This window comes from Myxine glutinosa, chromosome 8 (assembly GCF_964187855.1).
Source record: "Myxine glutinosa chromosome 8, kmMyxGlut1.1, whole genome shotgun sequence".
Lineage (NCBI taxonomy): Eukaryota > Metazoa > Chordata > Myxini > Myxiniformes > Myxinidae > Myxine > Myxine glutinosa.
The window spans coordinates 154452111-154468188 of record NC_136268.1 but is presented as its reverse complement, the minus strand read 5'-3'; the positions used below and the strand labels follow the sequence as shown (position 1 = coordinate 154468188).

The window sequence follows — 16078 nt, the reverse complement described above, 5'->3', positions numbered from 1 at the left end:
TTTCCACTCTCTTTCAGCTGTTCCTTATGATCTGCTATGTCCTGATCCATTCTATGTTCTAGCTCCTCCATGAAGCTCGATTTTGAATACAAAATAAAAAATAAACTAGAACGGCATTCTTCGATGTCGCGACGTCGACCAATATGCCTCCTCTCACATCATTAAATCATTATAGATACTTGTACCAAGTTCTATTTAAATCCATTCAGCTGTTTTCAAGTATCACATTTTTACCTGATATGACCTTGACCTCGAAATCTAATTAGTTCATCTTTTCATCATCATATATACTTATACTAAGATTGGTCAAACTCCCATTACTGGTTCACAAGTTAGCGTAACAGAATTTTTACAAACATGACCATTGACCTATTGACCCCAAAATATATTCAGTTCATCCTTGCATCATTATACATACTGGTTCCAAGTTTGGTTTGGTTACCTTCAGCTGTTCTTAAGTTATTGCGGTAAGAAATAATTTTTACTGAACATTACATCTGACCTTTGACTTATTGACCCTAAAATCTAATCAGTTCATCTTTGCATCATAATATATACCTATACCAAGTTTGGTCAAAATCACATCACTGGTTCACAAGGTAACATAATTTTTACTTACTATGACCTCTGACCTCTTGACCACAAAATCTAATCAGTTCATCTTTGCATCATCATATATACTTGTACCAAGTTTGGTGAAAATCACATCACTGGTTCACAAGTTAGCACGTTAACATAATTTTTACTTAGCGGGACCACTGACCTTTGACCTCTTGACACCAAAATCTAATTAGTTCATCTTTACATCATTTTACATACTTGTACCAAGTTTGACGTAGATCCCTTCAGCCGTTTTAAAGTTATCGAGGTAACGATAACCCTACAGACGGACAGACAGCCGGTCGGACAGCCCATAAACATAATGCCTCTGGTGACTTCTTTCTGGTTTCATGAGCAACAAGTCCTCATTTTCAACGATGCCCATTGATTTGTGCTTGCATGATTTTTCTTATACTGAATTTATTTTCAGGTGTGCCAGGGGATTACTCTGCATACTCTGTGGTACCTTTGTGAGTACAGTTCTTCTGACATGAGTTTTTCTTACATCCTGAGTAAAAGTGACCACCACTTTTTATTGATACCATGCAGAACCTACCTTGTCTGCAACAACAACAACAACAACAGGCATTTTAAGGCCATTTTCCCTGCAAGAGCAGGGGTTAGCCTTGCGGTCCCCATGACAATCTTCTCCATTTTGCCCTATTTTCTGCATCTCCCATTGTTAACCCCCTTGCCCGCATTTCTTCTTCCACCATCTTTAGCCAAGTCTATCTCGGTCTTCGCCGTCCTCGACTTCCTTCTACATTTATTTCCATCACTCTTCTCAACCAGTCACTTTCATCCTTCCTCAACTCATGACCAAACCATCTCAACCTGTTTCTCTTCACAGCATCAATCACAGGCTCTATTCCCATCATCTTTCACAATTCATCATTTGTCTTCCTCTCTCTCAACGATACTCCGCACATCCACCAAACCATTCGCATTTCCACCCTTTCCAGCCTTCGTTGCTGCTCTACATTCATTACCCATGTCTCGCTCCCATAAATCATAACACTTCTCACACATGCAGCATACACCTTTCCCTTCAGCTTCAATGACAATCCCCTCCTCGTCAGCATGCCACTCAGTTCCCGAAACTTCTTCCATGCTCATCTCACTCTAGCAACCGTTGCCGAGTCTGATCCACATTCTCCATTCAACACGTCTCCGAGGTCGCAAAATGTTTTCACCCCTTCCAGCTTCACGCCGTCTCCAAGATCCAACTCAACATTTCCTCCATCTGCAGCTCCCTCTGTGCACACCTTACATTTGAATGTAGCTGCCACATTGGTTAATGACCCTCTCAGACCACTACATTTTTGATGAACCCACTCAGCGCACATTGTACATTGAATGGAGTTCACCCCGACACCCTTCCTTCATACAGCACATGGCCACTTCCCAGTTCTTTCCACCTCACCACATGCTTTACCAGTTGCCATCACCTTCGTTTTTCCGATATTCACCTGCAAACCTTTTGTCTCCATACATTCCTTCCACTTGTTCATCTTCTCCTTCAGTCCTTCCATACTTTCTGCAATCAACACCAGATCATCTGCATACAACAACTCCCACGGTAAACCCTACTTTACGTTCCGAGCCAGCACCTCCATCACAGCTACAAACAGTAGTGGACTCAGTACCGACCCCTGATGCACTCCCACCTTCACCTCAAACTCACCACTGTTCCCGTCCTTCGTCCTTACAGCTGTGCGCGCTCTCTCATCCATTGCCATCACTACTCTGATCAACCATTCCTCCACTCCTAACTTCCTCAATGCCCATGTCACTACTTCACCTGGAACCCCATCGAATGCTTTCTCCAGATCAAGAAACCCAAGAAACAACTTCTTCCTCTTCTCCATGTACTTCGCCTGCAACTGCTTCACAATAAAAAGCGCGTCTGTCGTTCCTCTTCCTGGCATAAATCCAAACTGCATTTTGTCGATCTTCACCTTCTTCCTTATCCTCCTCTCCAACACCCTTTCCAATACTTTCATTCAATGCTCCAATAACTTTATCGCTCGTTACGAGCCACAGTCCAGAGGGTCACCTTTCCCCTTGTATAGAGGGACGAGGGTGCTCAGTTCCCAATCCACTGGAATGCAGCCTTCTTTCACCACCAGATTGCAGATCTCTGTCATTCTCTTCGCACCCCAATTTCCCGCTGCCTTCAACATATCTCCCACAACTCCCGTCGGCCCTCCCGCTTTTCTATTCTTCATTGCTTTTATCGCTTCCTCAACTTCCTTCTCGGTTATCTTCTCTGCCGGTCCTAAAACTGGGTTACTCTCGATGTTGCCATCCCATTCATTCTCTGCATTCAACAGTATTTCCATATATCTCTTCCATCTTCCTTTAATTCCATCTGGGTCCACAACGATTTGTCCCACTTCATCCTTCAAGCAACTCACCCCCATCACATCACACCTCTCTTTCGCTATCTGCTTTGAAATCCTGAATACCGCTCTCTGACCCTCTTCCAAATCCAAGCGTTCTCCGAACATTTTCCGACATGCCTCCTGCGCCTTTGCTACCTCTTTCTTTGCAGCCTTCTTGGCTGCCTTAGAACTTTCATGCTCTGCCTTTTCTGCCCCCATACCCTTCGCCTTCTGCCACTCCTTGAACTTCTTCCTCTTCTCGTCAATCTTCTTTCCAACTTCATCATCCCACCACCATGTTTCCAAGTGCCTCAGTGTTCCTTTTGTCCATCCACATACTTCACCAACGGCTCCCAACAGACTACCTTTCATTGACATCCAACCACTTTCAAGCTCATCCACATCATCCTCTACCATCCTCAGCCTCTCTTTTAATGCCTCCCTCACTGTCACCTCTTTCAAACTCCACACCTTCATTCTCGGTTGGTACTTCACCCACCGAGCTCTCCTCGCACCTTTCACCCTTATGTCGCACACAACCAAGTGGTGCTGTGAAACAGCCTCCTCCCCCGGGATCCTTTGTGTCCCGGAGGTGCCCCCTATCTCGCCGACGCACCAGCAGGTAGTCAACGGTTGTCGTTGACCCACCTGACGTGCATGTAACAAGCTTATTATCCTCTTTCTGGAACTGAGTATTACAAATCAACAAATCAGCTCCATCAGCAAACTCCAAAAACCTTTCACCTTCTCCATTCCTCACACCATATCCGTTACCCCCATGAACTCCCTCAAAACCGTCCATTTCTCCTTCCCACATGCCCATTTAGGTCTCCTCCTACCACAACAACTTCCTCATCTTTTACGTTTTCCATCAGCTTCTCTATCACACACCAGAACTTGTCCTTCTCTTCATCGCTCCGACCAACCTGCGGAGCATATCCCGAGATGACGTTCACCAAGAGCTTTCCAATAATCATTTTCACCATCATCAACCTATCACTCACTCTCGTCACACTCACCACACTGTCGACAAACTCCTCAGAAAACAGGACACCAACACCATTCATGCCTTCTGGGCACCCTTGCCACACAAACTTTTATTTCTGTCCCTGCCTACCCTTCACCATTCTCACACCACTTCCCTTCCATCTCGTCTCCTGCACACAGCATACAGTCACGTGAAAAAGTAAGTACACCCCATGTAAAGTTTTGACTTTTTCAACATATTTCAACATACAGCTATTTGATCTTCATTTCAACAATATTGACAGATAAAGGTGATATAATATAACAAATATCATGAAACATTTACATTTTGTAGTCCATTGTATAATTTAAATGACCATAAATGCAAATTTACATTTATCACTACTTGAAACACCTAAAATTAGAATCAGGTTCACCAGCTCAGGTGCAAACGATTAGAACATTGTTAGAGAGGATCTTGGAGGAACCTGTCTTATTTAAACTTCAAGACATTTAGTTTGGTTTGCTCTTTGTTGTTGAAGTGTGTGGCGTCACCATGCCTAGATCAAAAGAGCTCTCTGAGGCCTTCAGAAAGAAGGTTATAGATGCCTACGACTCTGGGAAGGGATTTAAAAAGATCGCCAAACAATTTGAAATCAATCATTCGACTGTCTGGAAGATCATCTACAAGTGGAGAATATTCCAAACAACTGCCAACTTGTTCAGGCCAGGCCGTCCCAGCAAGTTCAGCCCGAGAGCAGCCCGCAAGATTCTGAAAGAAGTCTCTAAGAACCCCAGAATGTTATCACGGGACCTACGGGTAGCTCTTGCCACTGTCAATGTCAAAGTGCACGAGTCTACCATTAGAAAGAGGCTGCACAAATTAGATCCACATGGGAGGTGTGCCAGGGGGAAACCTTTGCTGTCCAGAAAGAACATTAGGGCAAGACTAAAGTTTGCCAATGAACACCTCGGCAAAGACCAGCACTTCTGGAACAATGTGCTCTGGACAGATGAGTCAAAGGTAGAGCTATTTGGCCACAGTACCAGAAGACATGTTTGGCAAAAACCAAAGACAGCATTTGACCACAAGAACCTGATACCAACTGTAAAGCATGGTGGTGGAAATATTATGGTTTGGGGGCAGCTTTTCTGCATCAGGGCCTGGGCAGCTCACCATCATAGAATCCACTATGAATTCTTCATTGTACCAGAGGGTGCTTGAGTATAATGTGAGGCCATCTGTCGGAAAGTTGAAGCTCAACTGAAGGTCGACCTTGCAACATGACAATGACCCTAAACATACCAGTAAATCCACCAAGGAATGGCTGAAAAGAAAGAAATGGAGGCTTCTGGAATGGCCAAGTCAAAGCCCGGATCTAAATCCCATCGAGATGTTGTGGGGGAATTTGAAATGAGCTGTGCATGCAAGAAACCCCTCAAACATCGCACAGCTGAAAGAATTCTGCATGGAGGAGTGGGCAAAAATTTCACCCAGTCGATGTCAGAGACTGGTAGACAGTTATAAGAAACACCTACTTGAGGTTGTTTCTGCCAAAGGGGGCAATACCACTTATTCGAGCCAAGGGTGTACTTACTTTTTCCACATGCGAAATTTGCATTTATGTTTATTTAAATTATACAATGGACTACAAAATGTAAATGTTTCATGATATTTGTTATATTATATCACCTTTATCTGTCAATATTGCTGAAATGAAGATCAAATAGCTGTATGTTGAAATATGTTGAAAAACTCAAAACTTTACATGGGGTGTACTTACTTTTTCACGTGACTGTATGTCCACTCTTCTTCTGACCAATACTTCCACCACTTCTCTCTGAAATCTCCCTGTCATTGTCCCTACATTCCACGTCCCAGACCTCAGAAACCGATCTCCACGTCGGGCATCAGACGTTTCGTCATCATAAATGGAGTGATTTCCACCCTTGCTTCGATCGGGTTCCCCACCTTGAGTTTTGACGAGAGGGAGTGGGGTCCCCCACGGGGTACTTCGGGCTGTACCCTGCCCATATGTAGTTGTAATTGTCATGGTTCTCTTTTTTGAGGCAATGTTTTTATGGCCGGATGCCGTTCCTGACGCCAACCCTTTTAGTCGCCTCTTACGAACTCTTAGAACCTACCTTGTCTGATTGACTAAATCTTGTCTGATTGCCAATGATCTAGTGTCCTTAGTCTTGCACATTTATTATGACTCGTTCTCCATCCGAGTTAAGCTAATGCCTACTTAGCTATTCCAAAGGGCCTTCTTTGACTATCGCCAATCTGTCCAACTCTTTCTTGAATTTTCCTCTTTTCTGTCATTCTCTCAATTTACCGGTGTTTGTCTTGACATTTTGTTTTATCATTTGCCGTTGTCGTTTTTGCAATCATTTGGGCTATATTCGCTACTGTCTCAATTTCATGTGTAGCACATCTTCTACTCACATCTGTCGTTGGAAATATTTTGCTAGGTGAGTTATAGATACCTTTTCTGGCTTGTTTTCTTCATATTTGTATAGAAATTGGATTCTGTAGTCTGTTGAGATTTTTTTACGAACTCGGCCAATCATACAGTCTGTCCTTCTGTGAACCTGGTTGAGCTCCATCAGGCCACCACCTCCAGTGTATCCAACTACTCGTACATTTGTATGCAGCACCTGGCCACAGGTTTGCATTAGTAAAGGCAGGGCATTTCCACTGTAGGTTAGAGCAGGAATTTGTAATTTGTTCAGAGTGTCGGCGATAGCCTACTCTTTGCGAAGGACGCCATGGAATCTTTAAAATCCACCAACTGGTGCATGCAGACATGACACCCAGTTTAATATCCATCTGAGGCACAACACACACTGATACGTCGCCCTGCAATCCAAACACCAGTGTGACAGATTATAGCCGGGTCAGGATGTGATTCCAGTAAGACAGCTCACAGGGGAGTGTGCATACCTCTACGCTATCCTGCTTGCCCCCTGCTTAATTACCAACTATGTTATTGTTCTCTTCATTTACCATTCATATTTTGGAAGGAGAAATGCGGGCAAGGGGGTTAACAAGGGGAAATGTAGAAAATAGGGCGAAATGGCGGATTGTCATGGGGCCCGCAAGGCTAACCCCCACACTAACACCGATAATATAATTATTTTATTGTGAAAAGGAAAGGAAAGAAATGAAATAGCGATGCAAACGAAGAATGAGGGAGGTGAAGTTTGGCCTGTTGTTGTTGTTGTTGTTGTTGTTGTATTTACCATTTATTTTACCTCCTCTACTTCTGCCATATCGAGCAGCACTTATTCTCCTCCACAACCTCCAGTTCTATAATAACTGAATGTACTACCAACTAAAATACATTATTTGATAATCGACTTAAGCCGAGTGTTGGCTTCGCGGTTCGGGTGCCGGCTTGGGATCCTGCGTTTGAATCCCGGTCATCGCTGAATTAACACCAGGGGGGTTGACTCAGCCTGTCATCCATCCGTTGTCGGCAAATTGAGTACCAGTTCACTGGTAATTCCCTGTGTGTCACAAAAGGCGACTAACAGGGTTGGCGGCAGGAAGGGCATCCGGCCATAAAACATTGCTTCAAAAAAGGGGACCACGGTGCCCAAAAAGGCAACAACCCCTGCTCTGCGGGGGGGAAATGGCCTGTAAAGGTGGTTCATTTGATAATCGACTGATAAGTGAACGGCTACAGTCGTCACATAACAAAAGGCCCATAAAAAAAAGTGATAACTTGTTAATAATAAACATTCCCACCTTCTGTAGGACTTGGACTCCTCTCATCTTGCACAGACAACTCCTCATCATCATCATTCAGCCAATCTATGTCATCACAGCTTTCCATCGCACCGTTTCGCTCCAAAACTCCACCAACGGTGCACCTGAAAAATGAATTGGATGTCCTTTTAGGAAGGTCTATAGGAACAGCTAGATATTATATTCAAACTGTACCGTGTTTGAATTTACCAGCATTCCATTTCATGACATCTCATTCGCATTTGATGATGTTTTCTTCCCCCACAACTATTTTCAATTACAAGTACAGCGAATACGAGGAAAGAGTCACTTTTCCCAACATGATGAAAAAATTCATCACTAAACAGGTAAAACTTCTCCACTATAGTGAGATGATGCCCAGGTTTGAGGATACAGTACGTACTCATCACGAGCAGCTTTTTACATGTTAATTCTTGCATACTTTGTAAAAACAAAATAAAAAAGGTTTCATTTCCACTCATCTATTTTGGACAGCTTTGGCAAAGCATTTGCTTTTGAGGTGAAAGACAGATTTGTCTACTTCCTGAACTCGAGCTGGAAATAGTCATCAGCTTACCAGTCATTTTCCCAAAAATTCTCTTTCTCTCCCCATCTTGTCTTCCGCTCCCTCTTTTTGTATATTTTGTTTGTCTGGTTTGTTTTGTTTGTTTGTTTGTGAAATAAATGTTAGCTCTTTCACGAGCCTCGATTCAGTATACAAAACAAAAAAAACAAAAAAAACAAAAAAATCCCAAAAGGTGTCCTGAGCATTGGAATCTGTTCAGTTGGATTACAGGTTCGTTAATTACTCCACAGTTGCTTTTATTTTTCTCCTTTGGTTTTTTGTCGACAAAAATCAAAGTCGAGAAGAATGCAGATCTTGGCTCCTCATCCTTTTGTTTATCTTCATCCACACGGGCATGAAATATATATTTTGCTGAGGCAGCGGAAGTCAGAAACTTTATAGTTGGTAATAGTGATTTTTGCGATATGACCAACACTGTGAACTTGCTCTTTTTGGTAATTGCCATGCTCTTCATCGCAGTATATTTGTTGATTAGGAAGAGTACCCGTCCCAAGTGAGGGGAAAAGCTAGCAAAGGATCCCCTTCCCCTCTCTCTAACCCCACTCCCCTTTCTCCCTCACTCTCCCAATCCCCTCTCACTCCCCTGTCCCCCTTCTCTTCCCCAATTCCACTACCCCCACTCCCCTTTCTCCCTCACTCTCCCTCCATCCCCCAATCCTCTCTCACTCCCCTGTCCCTCTTCTCTTCCCCAATTCCACTACCCCCACTCCACTTTCTCCCTCACTCCCCCTCCATCCCCCAATCCCCTCTCACTCACCTGTCCCCCTTCTCTTCCCCACTCTCTACCGCCACTCCCCTTTCTCCTTCACTCTTCCTCCCTCCCCAAATCCTCCCTCCCTCGTCCCCCTTCTCTTCACCACTCTCTCTCCACCCGCAAACCCCTCTCACTCCCCTGTCTCCCACTCCCTCCCCTGTCCCCACTCTCTACCCCAACTCCCCTTTCTCCTTCACTCTTCCTCCCTCCCCAAATCCTCCCTCCCTCATCCCCCTTCTCTTCACCACTCTCTCTCCACCCACAATCCCCTCTCACTCCCCTGTCTCCCACTCCCTCCCCTGTCCCCCTTCTCTTCCCCACTCTCTCTCCACCCCCAATCCCCTCTCAATCCCCTGTCTCCCACTCCCTCCCCTGTCCCCCTTCTCTTCCCCACTCTCTACCCCAACTCCCCTTTCTCCTTCACTCTTCCTCCCTCCCCAAATCCTCCCTCCCTCATCCCCTTTCTCTTCCCCACTCTCTCTCCACCCCCACTCCCCCTTCTCCCTCACTCTCCCTCCAACCCCCAACCCCCTCTCACTCCCCTGTCTTCCTTCTCTTCCCCACTCATCTTCACGTGCGTTGAACAGAAAACGTAACTATGCCAATGTTTTTTTTCAACCAAGTAAATCGATGATTACCTTTCCAGCGGTAGATGGTAGATAATCAGTTGAAGGTACAGGGCAGGGGTTGGAGTCCAAAACCACAAACAGACGTTTTTCTGAGCGAAATACGTTGCCAGTGAAAGAAGAAGATGTCGTAGTGTGCAGACATACATAGAACCACTCCGCTGGGACCCGTATCAATAACAGTCTATACATGGACGGTGGGTGATCTTACACACTTGTGGCAATACTTTATTAATAAACAATCAATATTAATAAAGAAATGCATAATAAAATGATACTGTTTATATTTTTTATACATCAAGGCTTGTGGAAGAGCAAGAACACAGAACAGACAATGACGTTCACCAGAGCAGCAAACTTGGCACAAAAAGCAGAATCCAAATCCAAAAAGATCGCTACCGGTGTCCCTGGCCAATAACAAAATCCAATAATCAAATATATCAGACTTTAATAAGCCTATACAATACAATACAATCATGGTGGGTGCAGAAAACTCAACAAAACACAGAGGTTTATACACAAAGTTATGGATTACGTCCGATTAATTATTTGCAATCGGGAAATGGTAAACGGGAACGGGTCGAAACGTGATGCAGGATTTCTTCCTTCCTTCCATGTAAGTGCTGCTTCATCACGATGAAGATTACAATGTATAGGCAGTGTATAGACACAGAACGCTGGCTTGATTGCTCGATTCCTCAAACAAATAACAACTCAGGTTATGTAATGAAGCCAAAACATTGCTATTGCTTAAGTGTACCAGTTTATATAATACATCTTGTTGATATAGCTTGGATTGATCTCAATTCCACTGGGCCATAAAGGAATTATCCTATAGATGTGTAGGCTTGAAGCCTGAGGCCTACCCAAACTGTGTGCCTCAGAACACCTGTGATGCCGATGGGCTGCAACCTTTTGACATTTGATGATGTTTCTAATCATTGCTGTTGGTCTTTTTCAGACTGATGAGAAAAGTTATTAGGTAACTCGTGGTGATTGTGAATATAACACTTCTGTTTGGACCAGTTTTACCTCACATGAGGTAATGAGTTCATTATTTTGTTAGGTTTGTTAGGCCATAATTATTACCCTGCGCTCGCGAAGCGAAAAGCAGGGTTAGGTATTCGGTTGCACACGTACGTGCCTGCATTTTAAAAATTCACTTTCTCGGCAACCGTTCGAAGACGATCGGACGAGAATGAAACCAAAGTAAGGAGGAACAGATAATCCCCTGTTTGTGTCCTTCCCCCTCTCTCCCCATCTTGTCTACCGCTCCCTATGTTATATGTTTTATGTGTCGGTTTGTCTTTCTGTGTGATTAATGTTCGCTCTTTCACGAGCCTCGATCTTGTATACAAAAAAAAAAAAAAAAAAAAAAAAAAAAAACCGTTGGGCCGATTGACACAAAATTTTACCATAGGAGTGCCTCCTCCAGTAGAATTTTTGTATTCATAATTAAGACTTCATAGGTCACGTGGTACGGACGCCATCTTAGAAAAACGTTACACCTCTATACTTCCAAAACCGCTCAATGGAAAAATTTGAAACAAGGCTCATTGTCAAGCAATCCCCATGGGGAATAAGATATTGTTACGGATCCGGGGTACAGCACTCCCGTTAGTAAGGGGGGGGGGGGGAGGGGATAATCCCCTTGTCCTGTTAAGCTGGCCGTCTCCGCCGGTCCTGGAAGTATGACGTCACTTCCGGCCGATGGTACGTAGGGTCGAAAGCCCAATTAGTCTTAATACCTAAGTATTACCACCGGCCGTCAGCGAGGAAATACTCCCGCCCATGCCGCAGCGTAATTGATGGATTGCGCCGAGTGAAGCGAACTGTGGCGCGAGCCGTTAACAATGACTAAACCCGATTGCGAAGCGGTTCGGCCCAAATTCGTGCCACAGGTACTCAATAGGGAAAACACGAAGACGATCGGACGAGAATGAAACCAAAGTAAGGAGGAACAGGTATTTATTATTAACTATACCAAAACCAAAGGAAGAGAGGTAATAAAAGCAATATACAGGAAAAGAAGACAGTGCAATGCTTAACTATACAGGCTTAACTTATACCCCAGGGACAAGACGAACAGAACAAGCTCACGTACACTAATGGGGGTTCTCAGGCAGGAATGGCTGGAGGGATGAGAAGGCAGACGGTCCACAGAATGGGCGGCAGGGAGGTCCGGGAATCGCGGCATGCCGTTGGTGTCCCACGGGCATGCACTTGTTCTTGGTTCAGTTGCGAAAACCCCGGTCGTCAGCCTCCTTATGCGTCTCTCCAGTGCTCCTTTCTCGTGTGCCTCTGAAGCTCATCCGCTCGTACCTTCTCCTTGCTCGTCTGCGCGTCTCTGCCTCATGCATCATCTGGTAAGCAGTCCCTTCTCTTGCTTTTATTAGCCTTGGCTGTATCAAGCCGCCGGACCCGATGACACGCCTGCCTGTTTGCTCACCTCGGCGCTGGTTGGCTGGCAAGGGCTCTGAGTCCACCTTTGGTGACGAGGTGGGGCCACACCTGTGATGTGGTAGCTCCTCCTCATTCTTCTCCGAGATGACCTTGTGCGCAATGGAGTCTGGGGCAAAGCAAACAGCCCAATGCAACGGCGGCGAACGCCGCCTTACTGGCACTTTTAGGAGGCCACGGGGATATCGCAAGGGATCCTATCTTATTTGATTTGATGCAACGCAGAGTCAACTATTGGGAACAGGTCCTTAACTGAAACACATACTAATGATATAACTATTGAGAAGGGCCTATGATTTGCTACGTGTTGCAATGTGGACTAACTAAGGTGCAATTATTTCATTTAACAGCCAATTAAGGGGAAATGTACACAGGGGTTATTTACAAGGGAATTTACTACTAAATTTACATGTGAACTGTGAAGGTTCTAAAAACCACAACAATATGTAACAAATATAACATATATGACAAACATATGATATGACAAACATACAAATAACAAACATACAAACAAAAACAAACATAGGACAAAACAAACATATGACAAACATAGATATGACAAATATAACGTTTGATCCGATCAGGAAGAATTTTTTTTTTCTCTCCAACTGTTGGTCCAATGGACCAAAGTTTTCACCACAGGAGCACCTCCTCCTGTATAATATTTTAATGATAATTATGATGTCATAGGTCACGTGGTACAGGCACTATCTTGGAAAAACCGAAAGAACATTGCACCTCTATATAATTATGTCTGAAACCGCTCTATGGAAAAAATTGAAACATGGCTCATTGTAAAGAATGCCGCATGGGGAATAGGTGTTGTTAACGGTGATGTCATTGGTGCCTTAATTATGATGTCATAATTCGACAGGGACAACGCTTCGTCTGATCAGTTTGAAATTTGAGCGTGACATACACAACAATTTTCTTCGAGAATGTAAACTTATGATGTCATCGCTCACGTGGTCTAACAGCCATATTGGATCAAAGAAAAAAAACCCTTCAAAAACAGCAGAGTTGGCTCGCACCAAGTTGACTGAGCAGGGTAAGTATTCTATGAATACCATCTAGTTTAGGCCATGAGTTGCAATCATAAAAAATATTGTATCAAACATTAAATGTCAGCTTTTAATAAGCCTATACAACGATCTTTCCAGGAGACAATCACAGTGCACGTAGCCTCACACAGCCAATCAGTGTAACAGAGAATGGACGAATGGACAGCCGTCCTTGTCTTATATATATTTATATATATATATATATATATATATATATATATATATATATATATATATATATATATGTCGAGATCATGCATTTAGTTATGCCTTTTGACTTATCTAATTACTGTTTGCTTCACAATGAAATGTAGAATTAAGCTTATTATCCTTTTACATGGCTTTTCGATTCGTTTTACAGCCACAACTAAACTTGCTTCATGTTTGAAAAAAATGCTGCTGATAAGCACTTTCCAAACTGCTCGCTGTGAAAGCCTTCCCAAAAGGATAAATCTTTTGCAACTCCCACCCTTGTTCAAACCAAGGTTCGGGTTAACATCTATGCTCTTCTCCTACATCTTTCCCTTGGCTCATGCCAAATAAGATAGGACAAGGGTGGGGGGCTGTTAGTACCACTTTCTCACTCTTTGTGTGGTGTGAAAATCGCTCAGAAATGCAGAATTAGCGGAGATGTCTATCTCACTTTGAAATGTATATAAGAAATGCCTTGCCGAGTTACTGGCAGAGAGTGTCTTGCACCTTCTTGCATCCAGAGCTTTATGTGTCTTGATCTCTCTCCACAGCTGTGATTGGTCTTTTAATAAACTGCTTGTTACTCTTTGATTGTTGTGGAACCTGGTTCGATTCCCGACATATATATATATATATATATATATATATATATATATATATATATATATATATATATATATATATATATATATATATCATTATATATATATCATTATATATATCATTATATATATATATACTAGCTTGGCTCGGCTCGCTGCGCTCGCCGCACCAAGCGTCGATACTGAGGAACGGGCTTATTTGAAGTTGAAAAAAAAAAATTCTCAAAAAAATTCCAAAAAAAAAGAAGAAACAAAAAGGGAAATTGTTCAAAACAAATACCCTTAGGACATACCGACAGGAGAGATATGTGCATTCCAGAAGTTTGGTACGATTTCACAAAAGTTTGAGAAAGTAGTTCAGTGACAACACAGGACAGGACAGATGCTGCACAAATATATATATATATATATATATATATATATATATATATATATATATATATATATATATATATATATATATATATATATATACACGACCAGTCAAAAGTTTTAGAACACCTCAATTTTTCCAGTTTTTGTTGAAATTTTCGCAGTTTAATGTACAGTGAATGACCTGAAATGGTACAAAGGTAAGCAGTAAACTGCTCGAGGTTAAAAAAAAAGAAGTTTAGGTTAGCAAAAACGGGAAAATAATGCAAATTGCACAGTTATATTGTTAAAAAAAATGACTTCTTCAGGGAACAAGTAATGGGTCAACAACTTACAGCTGTTCTGCAGCAATGTAAGTAAATTAATCCTTGAAAGTTGATGCAAACAATTCCTACAGGTGTCCCAACCTCTGCTGATTACTTGATTGCAAACCCCCTGTCTGTATAAAAGCAGTATTGGAACAGACTGTTATTACACCCTCTGAAGCATTATTTGGACAATATTGCACTGCAGGAAGTAGTATATTGGAAACTGGAGGAAACTCTGACAGGAAGAGGTCTGGCAGACCCAAAGCCACAACATAATCAGAAGACAAGTTTCTGAGAGTCAACAGCTTGCATGATAGGCGACTCACAGGACAACAGCTTCAAGCACAGGTTAACACTGGTCGAAGTAAGCAAGTCTCAGTTTCAACTGTGAAGAGAAGACTTCGAGCTGCAGGTTTGACAGGTCGATTGGCCGTAATAAAGCCATTGATAAGATGGCAAAATAAGAAAAAAAGGCTTGCCTGGGCCATGAAGCACCGCCAGTGGACTACTGAAGACTGGAGGAAGGTCTTATGGACCAATGAATCAAAATTTGAAATCTTTGGTTCATCACGCATGGTTTTTGTACGCCCTCGAGTAGGCAAAAGGATGGTTCCTCAGTGTGTGACACCAACTGTCAAACATGGAGGAGGAAGCGTGATGGTCTGGGGCTCTTTTGCTTCATCCAGAGTCGGTGACTTGCACAGAGTGACTGGCACCCTGAACCAAAAGGGCTACCACAGCATTTTGCAGCGCCATGCAATACCCTCTGGTATACGCCTAGTTGGTCAGGGGTTCATCCTACAGCAAGATAATGACCCTAAACTGGCAAACTGGCAAACAAAAACCCTGTGTGATGAACCAAAGATTTCAAATTTTGATTCATTGGTCCATAAGACCTTCTTCCAGTCTCCAGGCCATGTCAAAACTACCTTCGAGGAAAAGAATAAGACGGTAAGCTTCAAATCATGGAATGGCCAGCACAGTCTCCAGACTTAAACCCCATCGAGCTGGTTTGGGATGAACTGGACAGAAGGGTGAAAGCAAAGCAACCTAGAAGTGCAACACATTTGTGGGAACTTCTGCAACAGTGTTGGGAAGAACTTGCCGAACAATATTTGATTTCCATTGTATAAAGAATGCCACGAGTGTGTTCGGCGGTTATATCTGCAAAAGGTGGCTACTTTGCTGAGTCAAAAATTTGAATTAAATTTTGTTAAACAAAATTATTCTATGATTTCTTTTTTTTTTATCTCCAATTGTTTATTTGTTCTATACTTAATCTCAGAGTACATTGAGACATTAAACTGCGTAAATTTCAATAAAAACTAGAAAAATTTAGGTGTTCTAAAACTTTTGACCGGTAGTGTATACATACATATATATATACACAAAGAATTAAGTTAAGCACCCCTA

General features: G+C 42.9%; 1 protein-coding gene across 5 annotated transcripts in view; it reads right to left on the bottom strand.

Annotated features, from left to right (window-relative positions):
• LOC137418504 (tyrosine-protein phosphatase non-receptor type 13) overlaps positions 1–16078 on the bottom strand; it is a 240305-nt gene that overhangs the window by 38486 nt on the left and 185741 nt on the right. For 4 of the 5 annotated variants that reach the window (XM_068104581.2, XM_068104582.2, XM_068104580.2 and 1 more), the window contains exon 37: positions 7705–7829. In XM_068104581.2, coding sequence (XP_067960682.2) covers positions 7705–7829 — 125 coding nt within the window. Of the gene's footprint in view, positions 1–7704; positions 7830–12110; positions 12240–16078 lie in introns of those variants that run through there. The other variant, XM_068104583.2, reaches the window with a different exon arrangement.